Source organism: Caretta caretta, chromosome 4 (assembly GCF_965140235.1).
Source record: "Caretta caretta isolate rCarCar2 chromosome 4, rCarCar1.hap1, whole genome shotgun sequence".
In the NCBI taxonomy this organism is placed as follows: domain Eukaryota; kingdom Metazoa; phylum Chordata; order Testudines; family Cheloniidae; genus Caretta; species Caretta caretta.
The window spans coordinates 37,494,906-37,512,371 of record NC_134209.1 but is presented as its reverse complement, the minus strand read 5'-3'; the positions used below and the strand labels follow the sequence as shown (position 1 = coordinate 37,512,371).

General features: G+C 40.5%; 1 protein-coding gene across 1 annotated transcript in view; it reads left to right on the top strand.

Annotated features, from left to right (window-relative positions):
- The window catches only part of EIF4E (eukaryotic translation initiation factor 4E), a 44,039-nt gene that overhangs the window by 10,662 nt on the left and 15,911 nt on the right, over nt 1-17,466 (top strand). Inside the window, exons 2-4 of the mRNA XM_048846612.2 lie at nt 3,026-3,132; nt 6,128-6,223; nt 15,929-15,992. Coding sequence (XP_048702569.1) covers nt 3,026-3,132; nt 6,128-6,223; nt 15,929-15,992 — 267 coding nt within the window. The remainder of the gene's footprint in view (nt 1-3,025; nt 3,133-6,127; nt 6,224-15,928; nt 15,993-17,466) is intronic.

The following is a 17,466-nucleotide window of genomic DNA, read 5'->3' as shown; positions in this document are numbered from 1 at the left end:
ATGTTCACATAAGTTACTTGGTATCACAATTGCTCTAACTAAAAGTATATAATTTGATGGGCTGTTGGGTGGAGTGGGATGTCTTATTCAGTTTTGGTCCATACATGTGGTATCCATAAATACAACAAGCAAGTAAGATTTCTAGCACATGCATACATAATACATTTTTCTAAAGCTATTTAAAACTTGAAGTTGCTTGTTACCACTTTCCTATTCCATTCCTAGTTAGTCTTGTATTCATCCTTCTAGCCTAGGTTGCACTGGACAACTAGAAAAGTAGGTGACTAGTGGGTTTAAAAAAAAATTCTTAGATCTTATTCTTTAGCTGTTTAAAGAGCTGATTGCTTAGTGGATCTGAGTAGACTGCTCAGTAGAAATAGCTACAGGAAAAACGGCAAGTTTTCAAAGCTTCCCGTTATACAATAAGTATTAAAACAGTCTTGATGAAGACTTCATTAGTGTTTGCAGAATTCTGGGTGGTCATAATTTATGTGTAATAAAACAGCAATGAAGTACTGTGAACAAAAGCCAGCATTATTTCAAAATATGAACCCCTCACCCCTGCTTCTAGATGTTAGAAAAGATTTTATTGCTAAAGTATAAAATTTAAGATTATATCAGTTTATGAGAACATTTATTTTTTTAAGCTTGTTTACTTTGTGTATTTGACAGCATTTGTGTGTTGGCCATTTCATTGATTTTTTTCACTCTGTGGGGTCTTTCACATGGCTTCAGGAAGAAGAGTTTAATTTTTAAAAAAATTAAATGTGATTTGTAAACTACAAAATGATCAAGAGGCTAATGGGGGAGGTGGGAGGTAGCAGGGTGTAGTTCCTGAAACTACTAACGCTCGAATTTTGACATGATTTAATGGAGTGCCCCTTTTTAAAAGAAATTGTCATGTGAACCAGATCCTGCAACAGAATCTAAAATAGAACGCTACTTTTGGATTTTGTAGTGAAGTCTATTAGTCTATGACTAATTTCTTAGTAAAATATTTTCTAAATTAAGGCAGGAGACTGTGCTATTTGTCTGTGTTGTATTTGAATCAGCAGTGAAGTCCTAAATATCAGTGCCCCAACAGTGATTTTCTGTGTAATCCATGTTGTTCAAAGAGCATTCTAGGTAAAATATGGTACTAACATAATCTCATACTGCTTTAAACATCACAAAACGCTGCCACTTCATGTTATCCCTTCAGATCCACTCCACTTCTCCTCAGTGTTCCAGTAGCTCAGAAGCTGCTGGGCTATGAATAACTTTGAGAGGTGGGAAATCCATGTTCAAATCACTTCCCTTCAGGTAGGGTGGAGGGATTGAACCAAGGTGTCTCATCCTGAGTGAGTACCATAACCACTGGGCTAAAGGTTATAATGAAGGCTGTTGCCGCCGCCTCCTCACACAAAACAGCCTCCCGGAGTGTGGAAGTAGTGCTTTGAGAACACATACAGGGTCTGTCCCCCACAGGCAAGTTGGCAATGGAATGGAACACCTACTTTCACATGCTTTGGGGATTGTGGTGGGGCTTAGGCATTGTGTACGTACCCAGAGGCAGAAATTTAGGGTCATAGGGGACTTTTACAGTGAAAATTTAGGCACCTAGGGATTATACTGCCTTCAGGGTTACACTTAGCGGGGATTTTGAGGATCTCGGTGGTGCGTAACTCCCACTTCAGGTGCCAAAGTCCTTTGGACTTGTCGTGGCTGAACTACTTCTACTTCTGCACTGCTTCTCTTTGATCAAGACCACAAAGTCTAAAATTTTACCTAGTTTTTAAATCCTCTTTTTGTGTCACTAGATTTAGGAATGTCTAGAATATTTTGACATTGTGGGTAGGGTTTGTTTTGTGTGTGGAGTGTAACTAAAGTGCTCGTTATTGTGCAGAATCCGCTGTACACAGCTTTGTTTGCCCTAAATGTAGAATGAGCGGTCTTTCATCCCGTCTCTTGAATGTTACAGCAAGGATTGCAAATTGGGGTGGGATGGAGAGATGGCAGTAGCTGCTGGAAATGCTTTATTATGCTTCCTAAAGTTCTGAGGGAATGACTTTAATAGCCACAATCTCATGTTTGAAATTTTAGAATTAAATGACAAATAAGCTCAAAGAGCAACACACATCCTGAATTCTTTCTTCTCTACTCATGTTTTTTCCATATTCTATTTTAAATTTAATAAATTCAGTGTATATTTGAAGTCTGTAGCACTTTCTCTAAAGCCAGTGTAGGATGATATTTTGAATCAAGGTGTCTATTGTAGTAACAGGTGCTAATGGTTAACTTAAACTCATTGGGAAAGGTAAACTTCAAATCTGAGAATTACTTTTAGTTAACACTGCACTGCTATTTAGGGCACACAGTTCAGCTCATACTTACTTACTTTGGGAGTACAGGCATTGGAAATTACCCTGTTTGAAGTTCAATACTTGTAGTGTTTAGTCCCGGCTGCAGTAGTTTTGGAATCAAGTATCTCTCAAACCCTTAGGGCTAGAAACAAGTTACGCAACTGCATTGAAAGGCTGGCAATCTCTACTTTCCAGGGATAGTTCATTAGATTCCAGATCTTAAAATCAAATCATTTTAATTATCCTTTTCCTCCTTGCAATTCTGAGGTTATGGAAATCAGTGTTGTATGCTAATGGTTCTAAAACTACAGGGCACCAAGCTCATTCCTGGAACTCCCAATTCTTAAAGATAGCAGGCTTTTTTGTCTTCTGGTAGTTTGTAAAATAAGCTGCATAAACCACATTGAAATCCAAGTGGAGCTGGGGGAAGCAAAACAACAAGCAAAATTACATGAATTTTTGTGGACCAAAATCTTGTGACCTGCTAGGGTTTATGAGCATGTTGACTAGATGGGCGCAAATACTTGCAGGACCATATGTGGTTTCTATGCTGTGATCCTGGACTGCTACAGAAAAAAGGTAGGGGAAGCTAATTCTCTGAAGTAAACTTAAGAGGGTGGAAGCTAAGTGTTGCAGAATACAGTTGAAGACGCACGTTAACAATTTTGCTTTTCTTTATACAGGAAACCACTCCCAATCCTCAGACTTCAGAAGAAGAGAAAACTGAAACAGCACCAACTCAGGAGGTTGCCAGCCCTGAACAGTACATTAAGCATCCACTACAAAACAGGTGAGCCATGTTCTTCTGCCACCAGGCTTTGTAATTCTACCGGTAAATATGCCACCTCACAATTCTCAGAGTTGCTATTTTGTCAAATAATTGTTTTTTACAGAGAAAAGCTTCATTTTTTTCACTTTTTCTTCTAACAAGTTTTTTCAGTGACCTCATGAAGAAATAAAAACCCAGTTATACTGATTCTGAGTTAATCTTCCATTATAATTGAAACCTTTTATTTATTTTATAATGATAGTGATGGAGTAGCTGAGAGCTCTTCCCTCTGTATATTTTCTTATTGCAGCCCGGAGGCTCTGAAGGTGGTGGGGAGAGGCAAAGTTCTTCTATCAGTCAGAGGCAGGTGGCACTTCACATGTATCGGATATCTGATAGTGTCAACATCAAAAATAGAGCCCCTCCCAAGCAGGGTCCAGAAGTGCACCCTGGTAGAAATCATAGTGCACTATTTGATCCCAGCAATGAAGTGCTAAGGATGTTGGCATCACATGGGATGTTAGCCCTAGATGTCATTAGGGAGTTCTACACCCTCATCTTTCTTGTGTTTTTTTTTAACATTTTGATGGTTGTACTACCACTGGTGGAAGCAGTAGCAGTAGACCAACTGATGAGTTGTTTTCATCAGGGTTGGACAAAGTTGGTAAAACTCTACTGGCCAGTCTACGTTAGTGTTCCCATTTTGCTATTACCAGGGGCAATGCAATGGTGCAGAATTCTAAGAAAAACGTAGTATAGGTGTTTTCTTTGGCTAAATTTATCAAGCACTGTGAGCAACAATTACAATGCTGTTTTGTAGTTATTTTAAAGCTATATTCACAAGACCACTTACGAAAATGTTAGTTTTGAGTAAAATAGTGAGAGCCTAGGATAGGAAGCCAGAGGAACAGATTTAAATCATCGATTTTTAGTCCACTTTTCCATTTATACTACAGTTATTTTTAAAAGAGAGGTGCATTCTCACTGGTTGATGTAACCATTAAAACATGTTGATTTACAATTAAATAGAGCATTTAACTAAATTTGGTGTATCTTTTTGCTACCTAGGAGGGTGCACGATAACAATGTACATATATTTAAGCAATTATATAGCTTAAAATTTTCAGGTTCTTCTTAATTATACCTTTTACTGTTAGAAAACGTTGAATCATAAATTTATTTACCGGGTAAGTAACATTTACAACTAAACGATTTATTACCAGAATAGAGGGGTTAACTGTAGACAGTGAATTAAACTGATTATTTCAGATCAGCATGGGAAATCTTTCAAATATGCAAAAGTGAAAATAACTGGAGTTAGGCTGTCCTTCAAACTTTTAGAACTAGTAGATCTCATCTCTCTCCTTATTTGTATTCGTAGACTAGAAAAGAGAAGTGTTCATGCTTTTTCAATTCCCAATTAGTTTCTTGACTTTGAATGAATTAGTTCAAATGAAGAAAATATTCCTTCTGTGCTTGCAGAAGAGGCTACTGTTGTCAAAAGTTGGCTTAGCACTTCAACAAACTCTGGTTCCCAGGATTTAGCTAATGACTTTCAGTCATTAAATTCAGTACAGTCAGAAATTCAGTACAGTAGTAATTGTAAAAATGTAATTGATAAATACTCTCACAACAAACATACCAATTATATTTTGAATACAAAAATTTTGAAATTCCTAAGAAATCTACCCAAAACACAAATTTGACAATCTAAGTTGTCATTTCCTAGCATAGTAAAACATGGTAGGACGTCCATAAGGATGGTGCAGCAATAAGTTAGCTAACCAGTTGATCCAGATTTCTCAGACATGTCCACATCCTGTTCAAAGTCACTGCCTTCTGAGGCGCATTTTTCAGGTTTCGGTCTAACTAGGCACTACATCTTTGTTGCACTTTTACATGTGGCACATGTTTGTGTTTGTTTTACCCAGAGATATAGGAATTTCTTGAAAATATTCCCGAATAGGGTCTTTTTTGTGACCCTTAGCCATGGCAATTTTTCCCCCTCCAGTTCCTGGGTGTTGAAATCACCTTAAGGCTGGACTCTGAAGAGTGTTCTCTTCTTCCCACAGTGTCTTGCTTAGACACCAGTGTTGCTCCTTTCTAGTTGTGAGATTGCACTCACCCGAGTAGAGCTGTGATGAAATGTTTCATGTTAGTGTGCCTTTAAATTTTAATCCTGAAGAGTACAGGAAGTGCAAACAAATGAGAATCTTATTGAAGTACAATAAGATAAGGCAAACATTTACAGATTACCTTTAAGATTTCTCATTAAAGCTTGTCATCAGTAATCTTAAATGTCAGCTTCATTTTTTAATCTCTAATCATTACAATATATCCATGATGGGGGAAGTGCTTCTTGGCATGTGTGCTGAGACTAAATCATTTTTCTTCTAATCTTCCATCAGAATCTATCTGAAAGAGATGCCTAGGTGAAGGGGACAAAGGACTGTAATCACATAGAGAAGAGGTTCCCAAACTATATCTGACCTCGATATTCCATCACTTCATGGCAGTTTTAAAAGAAGGTGGTACGTGAACCTGTAAAGTTTGGGAACCATGGACATAGTGCACTCCTAATGTGAACCGTCAGCAGTCTTTCGCAGATTACAACCAAGAGTCCACTTGGATGTACAAGGCTGCAGTTTACCTATAAGCGCAACTAAAACCTTGTTGTGAAGCTCAAGCACATGGTCATTCAGTCATGAATATAAAGCCTTTCAAAACTTATATAAAACCTTTCAAAAAGGATTTTAAATAGCTGTACGTTGGTTAGGCCTCCTAACACTCCTCTATGTTGAGACTCAGAGGCTGTCACTTTCCCAAGATCCAGAATTAGAATTCAAGCCTGTTTCTCTTCTGAATTTCTCCTGCCACCTAGGAACTGGTACTGAGGTTCATGCTGTTATCTCAGTGGCAGTGGGTCATCTTCTCTGTACTTGTTATCCAATAAGTGTACTCAAACCTCTTCAGTACTGACTTATTTTTAATGTACAGGATATCATTTTATCTTTAGGTGGGCACTCTGGTTCTTCAAAAATGACAAAAGCAAAACCTGGCAAGCAAACCTTCGTCTGATCTCAAAGTTTGATACTGTTGAAGATTTTTGGGCGTAAGTAAAACTTCTAATCTACCTACTAATCCTGTGGAATATTGGGGAAGTAGCTTGATATTTGTCTCTGTATTAGCAAAAAGGTACTCATTAGCTACTAACTGTTAGTTTCTGGAGCGTAAATTGGAATTTGTCTCAGCTGTTTGGGGTGGACGCCTTAATCTTCAAAATGAGAAGCTTTTTCAAAAAAACAAACTTGTATATAAACTATTTCTTAGGTTTAAACCACCAAAAAACCCATCAGATATTATATTACTGCGTGCATGGATGGGATGGAATTGTAATTGTACTGATAAACATATTTGTTCTGCCTTGAAGTCTGATATTGCAATGTATATAGGTCTTAAGGTTCGAACATTGGCTTATTACATGTAGACTAGGTTTTAGACTAAACAGAAACAGAATAAACAGAATTAAATTGAAGCCTGAACTCTGCTTTGGTGTAATGTGCACAATATCCTGTACCTGAAAACTTTGGCTAGAAATTATTGGTGACTTTTTGTGCCCAACTTGAGGCATCTTAAGAGGGGTCTGTTTTTCAGAGGTCAGGTGCTTGTTGTTTTCTGAAAAACAGGACCCCTTTAAAGTGCCTCAGGTTGGACACCCAAAAATCACTAGTCACTTCTGAATATCTTGGCCTTGTTATGCAGATTTTGAAAACACCTTCAAGCAGAGTGAGTAGAAAGCAAGCAAGTTGTATGTATGAGTGATATTGGTGTATTGAAGATATGTTAAAGCTCTTATTTGTATAACAGACTGATACTGGGCAGAGTACCATAGATCTCAATGATCCTGGGAAACCAGACATTTGGAAGCCAACTAAAACCTCCCCACTGTGCCACATTTCCCCTCCCTTGTGAAATTGTCTTGGCCATCCAAGGATATATATTCTGTCACATGATTGGTACCATGAATCCCATAGGAATTAAGCAAAACAGGAAGTTTCAGAGCATTTCAGAAGAGGGTAGAGGGAAAATCATTTCTATACTGAATGACCCCAAAGTCTGTTAGTCGCCAGGCTCCAACAGCAGCTCCTGAGCCATAGACATGAGCTCTGTAATGATTTTGGTTCCTATTGGTTGATTTTAGTGAAATTAAAGAGGCTGTCTTTAAGTGTCTTGCATATTGTTATGTAAACGGGGACAGTGCGTTGGGAAAACGGAGGAAAGGAGTATGTGCTTTGAGGGGGGGATGTGGTTGAAGGAGGGGAAGACATATTGGTGCTTAACCTTTTTAAAACACTGACTCTCCACCTACTGAGTAGCCCAGTCACTGAAGATTTTGTTGGCTTCTGCCCTCTGGGTGTGAGAGCTGGGAAAACTGGGAAGTGATAACATGAGGTGGAAAAGGTGTTTGTTGATGTGGGAAACTCATGGGAATAACAAGTGGAAATAACAGTTACTGGGATGCTAGAGGGATTGCATTATAACATGATCGTTGGACAGGAGAGTTTTTGTGTGGATAGTGTGAGAAAAATGAGTGTGCACAGGTGGCTTACTCTGGAGTTTGTTCAGGCAGTCAGCTTTGGCAGTTGCATCATAGGATGGTTGTCAAGGTTGAGAAAACAAGCTTGGAATGTGGAGATCTTGGATGATGTGTGGGGTCAGTTGTGTGAGCTTTGGCTTCTCAGCACTGTTGCGGTGGACAGAGAGACCATGATCCCATTGGTCTGACCATTTCTGGGGAAGCCATTTTTGGCAGATGTAAACCTTATCACAGAATATCAGGGTTGGAAGTGACCTCAGGAGGTCATCTAGTCCAACCCCCTGCTCAAAGCAGGACCAATCCCCAATTTTTGGCCCAGATCCCTAAATGGCCCCCTCAAGGATTGAACTCACAACCCTGGGTTTAGCAGGCCAATGCTCAAACCACTGAGCTATCCCTCCGCCCCATCCTGATTCGTGCTGTTAATGTGTGGTTGTATGCTAATAAAGTTGATCATGGATGAGTTTGGGCATGCATGTTTGTGACGTTATTGATATAATCTGGCACCATAGAGCTCATTGTTGCAAACAAGGTCCTCTAGTGGCACCAAATCTTGTATAAAGGGGGTCAAATCAGGTGTCTAAGACAAGGTTATGGTTTGCTGGTTATGATTATGCTGTCTATATGTACCTCATTTTTGTAGTTAAAATTATGAATATTGGCTCTATACTGTCTGTATTTCAAACTTATGCTTGCTTCTGAGTGACACCCCAGACAAGTTGGTATCAGCTCTGCCTAGCCTGCTTGAGGACCCATTAAGAACCATCAGCTATACAACTGAAAGGAGGCAGATATGCCTTGTGACTCAGCAAAGTATGCAGGGACTTGCTCGTGTGACTCCAAACTCCATTTTGCTGTAATTTTCCACAGTAAGAACAAAGAGGTGTTATTACAGCTGGAAAAGACTATAAAAGGTTGATGCCTCATTTCCATCTTGTCTTCAGTCCTGCTTGATTTGAATCTGCAGTTTATTCGATCACTGCTACAAGCCTGGTCTGGGGTATCGTTACAGTATCCTGCCGACTACACCACTGTAATGATGCTGGTTCTGGCGGGACCCAACTGAGAGTGCCAATTCAGGACAAATTGCTTCAAGCTGGGCAATTACAGCCCAAGGCTGGGATTTTTCCACCTCTAAGGCAAATCAAACCATCCAAACAGAGCAGACTTTGTTCTCACCCCACTGGCTAATCACAAGTCACACAAACAATTCCCTTGGACGCTCCAGTTTCCCAGTACCACCACCAGTGCCACTCATTATGGGGACAAATGGTTAGGGAAAACAAATACCCCAGTAAAAGAAAAAAGGTTCGATCCCAAAGGACCAGGCCAAGCCCCAGACCCAGGTCAATATACGAATCAGATCTTACCCACAAATCACGGTGTTGCCAATCCTTTAGAATCTAAAATCTAAATATTTATTCATAAAAGAAGAAAGATATAGATGAGAGCTAGAATTGGTTAAATGGAATCAATTACATACAGTAATGGCAAAGTTCTTGGTTCAGGCTTGTAGCAGTCATAGAATAAACTGCAGGTTCAAATCAAGCAGGATTGAAGACAAGATGGAGATGAGGCATCAGCCTTTTATCATCTTTTCCAGCTGTAAGAACACCTCTTTGTTCTTCTTGTGGAAAATTACAGCAAAATGGAGTTTGGAATCACACGGGCAAGTCCCTGCATACTTTGAGTCAAGGCGTATCTGCCTCCTCTCGGTTGTATAGCTGATGGTTCTTAATGGGTCCTCAAGCACGCTAGGCAGAGCTGACACCAACTTGTCTGGGGTGTCACCCAGAAGCATAGCATACGTTTGAAATACAGACAGTATAGAGCCAATATTTATAACTTTAACTACAAAAATGATACATACATATAGACAGCATAATCATAAGCAGCAAACCATAACCTTGTCTTAGAGACCTGATTTGACCCCCTTTGTACAAGATTTGGTACCACTACAGGACCTTGTTTGCAACAATGATCTATATGGTCCCAGATTATGTCAATAACATCACAATGTTACCAAGACCTGGTTGCATGAACTAGCAGAACACTTACTAGCCCAGATGGATCCAATCAAGAATTTGGGTACAGCATCAGTTACAGGGTATTAAACTGAAAGGTATTTTGCGCTCTTCACCCACTGTATGAACCTGCTCAAACTCACTGGTAGTTTGAGAGCAGCTACTAAAATAAAGGTCCAATTGAAGCAGCAGGTGGAGAATGCAATCTAGCTTTTTGGTGCTGAACCAGGACTCAGTATAGGTAGTCATGGACTAAAAATTAGTGAAGTCTTCATTCCTTGTTCAAACCTCTGTACAGCAGAGAATGTGGAGACAGCTGTCACAGTTTCAGGGATTTCTCCCTCAAGCTGCATGCAGGGGTTCCCAGTCAGGTCTCCAACCATCACCTGTTTCTGGATAGGAACTCTTGTCCCACTCCCTTCCACCAGGGGTTTTAAGGCTACACAGCTGCCTGCCTTACACTGTGATATCCTCAGCAAACCAGTCTGCCTAAAGGCCAGGGCCAGTTCCTTGCTTTCTCTTGGGGCTATGAACAGTGTATTGCGAGCAGTTAAAAGTTACTCCACAGCTCTTTCTAAGCAAGCACCTTTATTAAGGTAAAAACATTAGAGGAAACATTCAAAGAAATAAAAATTCAAGTGCTTGCTCATGTCAGTTCCATTGTAGGGGTGTGTGCTTGTCACATGCACTGGTGCCGGAAGTTTTTCCCTCAGTGATATCCGTAGGGGACCAGCTCTGGCGCCCTCTTGAGTGGCACGCGTATGCATCAGTATAAGGGGCACCACCGGCTTTTCCCTCCCTCAGTTCCTTCTTACCGCCAGTGACAGTGCTGGAATGTCTCCTTGCCTCAGCAAGCTTACCTTTCTCAACTGTGCCTAGTTGTGAATCTCTTGTGTATATAGTTTATAGTTTTTGTTCCCTTAGTAATATTTAGTCCCCTACGGGACTTAGCCTAGGCATGGGGCATGCCCCAATCCCAGGGCTTCAAGCTTTTTTACTGCTGCGAAAAACCCCTATACCAGTCAGTGATCTCCTTCAAAGCTGTCTGAAGTGCTTGGTGGAAACCCACACGAGCAACAAGTATCGCATTTTTAAGAGTTTCAAGCCGCAAACCAAAAAGGAGCGGGCCATTTGCCTTAAAGCGCTCCTTATGGAGTCAGCCCTCAGTACCAGCTCGATTGGACTCCGCTCCAAGCACCGCAGCATCTCAGTATGCTGCAAACGCAGGGGTATTGGTTGCAAGAGGAGCTCGTGCTAACTTATAAATGTCAGGGAGCTTAGAGCCATCCATTTAGCTTGCACAGTGTTCCTTCCCCACCTGTTCGGTTGAGTGGTGCAGATGTCGACTGACAACACGGCCTCCATGTTCTATGTCAACACGCAAGGGGGAGCTCATTCTTCAGCTCTGTCCCAGGAAGCCCTTCATCTGTGGGACTTCTGCATCCAGCATGCAATCCACCTGGAAGCCTTGCATCTCCCTGATGTCTGGAACAAGCTAGTGGATCGCCTCAGCAGGTCCTTCTTTCACCATGAGTGGTCCCTCCGCTTGGAGGTAGTCAAGATGCTCTTCCAGAAGTGGGGAGCTCCCCAGATGGACGAGTTCACCACCAGACAGAACCAAGTGTCATCAGTTCTGCTCTCTGCAAGGTCTCAGCAAAGGCTCACTTTCTGATGATTTTTTCCTGTCTTGGTCAGGAGACCTAATGTGTCAGGATGGATTTGATTTAAATCTTGATTTAAATCACTAGTCAGGAAGACTTGATTTAATCATGGGTTTCTACATAAGTGCATTCTTGATGGTTGTTAAAACCTTAATACATACTCTTCACAACTCAGATAGATGTAGATTTCATTTTTAGAAGGTACACTCTTTACATTTTTAAAGTGATTTATTTTGGAAGCTTTTCAGATTAGTTTTACAGCTATATCAGAAAATGAATGTTTGGTTATTTCATTTACCAAAGGTAATTGAAACAGATATTTATGAAGTCCTTGGGAGGTGAACTATCTCCAATTCAACAGGTTAATCATTAATATTTGGAGGACTTTCTTGCCATGCTATATTAGGAGGAGATCACCACCAGACAGATATTTAAATTGTTTTATTTAACTAAAACAATAACATGTATTCCAGGTTTTTTTCTTCAACAGCAAACATAATATTTTAACATAACAAGCGTATGAATTTTTGAATTTAAACATTCAAGTTTTTTAAGATCAGATTTGTTTCTGTTAAAATTGTTTTCTAATTAAAATAGTTAAACGAAATATTTAAAAAAAAACACACACACACACAAATTAAATTGACTGTCAGCCAGGTCAACATGAGAAACTTAAAATATTGGCTTCTGCAGCTAACTCATCTTCACCTTCATTTTCCTGTTCATAATCTGGAAAAAAACAAGCTTTCCTACTTTTTCAGGTCCCAAACGATTTCTCAATTTGGAATGAATTAGTCCAAAGGAAGAAGTATTCTTTCTAAACTAGCAGAAGTTGTTACTGCTGTTAAGTTAAATCACTTCAACAGTCTCTGAATCCAAGTGCTTAAATGACTTCCACCAGTTCACTGGTCTGATCCTTAAAGCATCATGAGCAAACATATTTCTTGAATGGTTCTTCTTTCCAAACTGGGTCTCTTCTACGGCCTGCTGTCATTATAGGTTTTCTCTTTAATGAGAGAATGGTATGGTAGATCTCAAATCAATGAAGGCTACACTCAGACCTCAAGACGTCTGGAATATGCTGTTCAAACAGTTTCACTTTTGTTTCTACTGCCTGTCCCTTCCTTCTCACATTTATCTCCAGCCTTCTTCTTGTCCAGATCTATTCCGCCCCAACAATCTTCAATTCATTTAACTTCTTGAAACTTTGGCCTTTTAGAGAGAGGAAAGGGATTGACTCTGTGTACACAAAATTTGCAGGGGGACAGTAGGGTTGAGGTCTGTTATTTCTCACCTTTCCTTCCTTCCTTCGTAACATTTTTGTTGTTAACAAGCATGTTATCTCTGGAGAGACAAATTCACAGTTTGAGAACTGCAAAACTAAGCATCTCTGATACCTTCTAGACTGAGTCCCGTTGGGTAGATGGAAACATTTAATTAAATAATCTATACAGAAGCTCCTGGAACCCTATAAGATTGGGTCCCTAATCCATGAACTATTAGAACTCATTTACAGAACTTTTCTTAAACATTACATGAATATATTGTCTCATACTATAGAATTAGAATTTATAATCCCTGTTCCGTGATGAGATGCATTATAGCTCAAAGATATCTTAATTAAAATGATCTTTAGATCAGATTTTTTGATAAAAAGCTTTTTGAGGAAGAAACCTATTTAAATAAAAAATTGATTTTTATCCACCCTGTAATGCACACCTTCCCACCAACTCTGCTCATCAGCAAGGCCCTTCTAAAAATCAAGAGGGACAAGGTACGAGTCATTATGATCGCCCCAACTTGGCGTCTCCAACATTGGATCTAGCCATAGCAGCCCTGTGGACGCTTCCCAGCTGCCTGAACTTACTCTTTTAGGATGGCGGTCGGTTGTTGCACCTGAACCTCGCCTCTCTCCTCCTCACAGCTTGGGTGCTGCATAGCTGAACCCAGAGGAACATGCCTGCTTTAAAGTCAGGTACAGCAGGTGCTCTTGGAGAGCAGAAAGCCCTCCACCAGAGCAACTTACCGTGCAAAGTGGAGTGGAATATCTGATAGACCCAATTGTGTCTGCAGTCCATTCTGCATTACCTGCTTCCCTTAAAACACCGGGGCATTGCCTTCTCTTTGATCAAAGTACACTGGGCAGCCATATTGGCCTTGCATCCAGGGTAGATCGGTATTCTCTTATGAGATGATGATGATCAGGTTCCTCTGAAAGGCCTTGAAAGACTGTTTCCACCGGTCTGGAACCCGGTCCTCCCCCACCCCATGGGACCTCAACCTGGTCCTCACCAGGTTCACGGGCCTGCCCTTTGAACGTATGTCTTCTTTTTCCCTTTCCCACATGAGGTGGAAGGTGGCATTCCTTGTAGCTATTACCTCGGTGAGATGAATCTCCAAGATTAAAGCCCTTACTTTGGAGCCCCCGTACATGGTGTTCTGCAAGGACAAGGTTCAGCTGCAGCCCCATCCAGCCTTCCTGCGAAAGGTGATGTCGCATTTCCGTGTCCATCGGGATATCTTCCTCCCAGTGTTTTGCCCGAAGCCTCACACAATCAACAAGGAGAGGCATCTGCATACTCTAGATGTCAGACATGTCCTGGCTTTCTACTTGGAGCACACCAAGCCCTTCCACAGATCGACTCAGCTTTGTTGTGATAGCTAACAGAATGAAGGGGCCTTCCTGTATCTTCTCAGAGGATTTAGACTTGTATCACCTCCTGCATCTGTACTTGTTACAAGACAGCGCAGGCTGTGCCTCCGCCAATAGTAAAGGCTCATTCGACAAGGGCTTGGGCGTGTTCAGGTGCTTTCCTAGCGCATGTCCCCTATTCAGGACATCTGCAGGACTGCAATGTGGTCTTCAGTACACATTCACGACGCAGTATGCCATCGCTCAGCAGGCAAGAGGTGATGCTGGTTTTGGCAGAGCTGCGTTGCAATCACAACACGTCCATGAACTCCTACTTGCCTTCGGAGGTGTTACTTGGGAGTCACCTACAATGGAATGGATATGAGCAAGCACTCGAAGGAAAAACAGTTACCTTTCATAACTGTTGTTCTTCAAGATGTGTTGCTCATGTCCATTCCGTGACCCCCTGTTGGAGTTCCAGCAAGAAGGAACTGAGGGAGGGGGACACAGGTGGCGCCTCTCATACCAGCACATATGCGCACCACTCCAGAGGGCACCAGAGCTGGTCCTCTACAGATACCACTGAGGGAAAACTTCTGGCACCGGTGCATGCGGCAAATGCACACACCTATAATGGAATGGACATGAGCAACGCATTTCAAAGAACAACAGTTACGAGAGGTTAGTAACCATTTTTTCATACATGCATGCTAACAGCTTATTAGAGGTCACCTGTCAGTCTTATGGGGCCCGAGTAAGCCAAAGTCTTTCAAACCCTTCTGCAAGGATTGCTGGATCAGAAAAAGAACGCTGTGTCAGTTAAGCTCATCCTTTTTATACCAAAAACCCTTTTTGTCTCCTAGTCTCTGGAAAACCCAGCTTGAATCAGTATATGCCCAACCACTCCAGGGTATGGTACCTGTCAAGAGTGATTTGCCTGAATCACCTCCTCCCCCACCCCACTCTTTTTAGTTCGCGTAGGAGCTGCAGTAATTCTCCACCATGGAGTAAATCAGTCATACATAAACAATTTATATATTTATGATCCCCAAAGATACTGCATGTGATTGCAATATCTGTTACAACAGCATCCTTTCCTCCCCACACTTGTCCGATTTAGTGCATTAAGCCCCACGCCACTCCATTTTCAAAATTTGTGTTTTCCTCTACATTGCTTGGTGGTGAACACTTCCTTTTGGCTCAGTATACACTTCACTTCTGAGTCTTGCACGCTTGTCTCTCTTCCATCCTTATTTGGATGTCAAATATTCTGCCTACCATCTCCACCCTTGGAGTAATGTAATAGATGTTCATGAGGTAGAATATGACTCTTAAAACACATCATCTGGATAGAAAGAGCCACAGAAGCCTAAGCCTTTATCTTTCTATTACAATATACAAAACAAATTAATTTTGTTCAGTGGGTTGTCCCGAATGTTAATGTGATTAACTTGTATGAAATATTAACTCGCATTATCTTAGTCAAGACTTGGGTGTAGGTAGTGAAAATGGCAATATTTTTGAAAAATGATAGTTGGTAGCATGGAGCCCAGTGAGAGGATGTAAACTAGTTTCTATCCTGTTTGATAGAGCTCAGTACTTTTTAAAGATCTAAATAAGTAACATCTCTACTAAAAACTGTTTTGACATCAGAATATAAGTTCATATGCATTTTTATGTTGGGTTTCTATACTGCTGAAGTTCGGGTAGCTTCAGAAATAAGTTTTAATAACTTGATTTTAATGTACCATTCAATTTGATTTAAGCATGTTTTGTCAGTCAAACTCCAAGCTGTATGGATTTGGCTTTCTTAAATCTTTCAAGAACAATATTGTACCTTCAGAAGCTGCTGAACTTTTTAAATGTATTTCTTATAATTATGTGTTTCTTTGTTTTCAAATAGTTTATACAACCATATCCAGCTCTCTAGTAATTTAATGCCTGGCTGTGACTACTCGCTTTTTAAGGTATGCCCCATAAGCTTTTTAAAATTATTAATGTAAATCACGATCTTATATAACTGTTTTCTTGAATAAGTAAAGATACCATGATCATAATTTTTAAAGTGACTACTGATATTGGCAGCCCAGCTGGTGGAGATGTGCTAAAGGGGCCTAACTTTCAGAAAGTGCTGAGCACCTGCCCTCTGAAAATCAGGCTCTTTTAAGGTGATTCAAGTTGGGCACTCAGAGTTACTGGTTGCTTTGAAAATTGAGGCCCATGACCCTACTGATGAATTGTTTTTCATCACCCTGTATCTTGTAGGTGCCTGCATTGAAAGAATTTTACAAGATATGTGCCCAAGTACTTGATCATATCAAGTTTCAAAGTTTGTTTTTAATCGTGGAAAAGATCTTCTATTCGTTACTGTATATAATGTGATTTTGGGATTCAACAAAGTGGTTGACATGGCTGTTTAACTAGTATGTTCTACGTAATAAAACTACTAGGCACCTCCCATGTGTTTTTATGAAAGTTCTTTATAAGACGGGCTTTGTTTGATGATTTAAAGCTTGCTGGCAACAGGTACATCACTGGCAACAGCTTTGTAAGCTTTCCCATGTGATCCTTCCAGTGGCCATCAATCTTGACCTAGAGGAATCGCCACTCAGGGCAATGAAGTAGTTTAATCTCTCTGGCTACCAATAAGAGTGCCAAATGTGGGAAAGTGACCCAACATCATTAACTGCCTTTCCACTTTCAGCTTTCATCCAAAGTTCTGTGAAGCATGGATATTGAATTGTAGCTTTTCTCTGAAAACTTACTATTAAAGATATTCTTTTATATATCCAACACTGACAGCACTATGGGAGTGGGAGCTGGGTTCTTTTCTGACTAATGCAGCAAGTGTTAAGTAAGTTCCGATTGCAAAGCCTTCATTGCTGGTGATGCACGAATCAGAAAACAGTTTGCTTTTTAAATGGTAGGTTGACTTTTTGGGTTTTTTGAGGGTTTTTGTTTTGGGATGTTTTCGTTCTTGTGGTTTTTTTTGTTTGTTTTTTTGTTTTTTTGCAAGGATAGCAGTTTAAAAAAAAAATATTTGTAAACCCTGCATATTTTGCTCTGGAATTCATTGAGGCAGTAAATAGTGACTGCCATGATGCCACTTTGACTAAGTCACTTTTTGACAGGAAGCAACTTTCCCACTTTGCACCTGAGTAAACTGAAACACACAGATTCAGTAACCTGGCCAAAATCACACCATCTTGGTGGCCAAACTGAAGAATATAACTCAGGAGTCCTTGGTGAAAAGAAAAAGCCATGGTATTAAGTCTCAGATCTTGGGGTCAGTTGACTCAGGCTCTGACTGTGGGGCTAAAAATAGCTATGTGGATGTTCCTCCTTGGGATAGGGGCTGGCCACTGTACCCTCTTTCCTTGCCAGGTTTCAGTCTGGGCTCCAGCCCAAGCCGGAACATATACACTGGTATTTTTAGCTCTG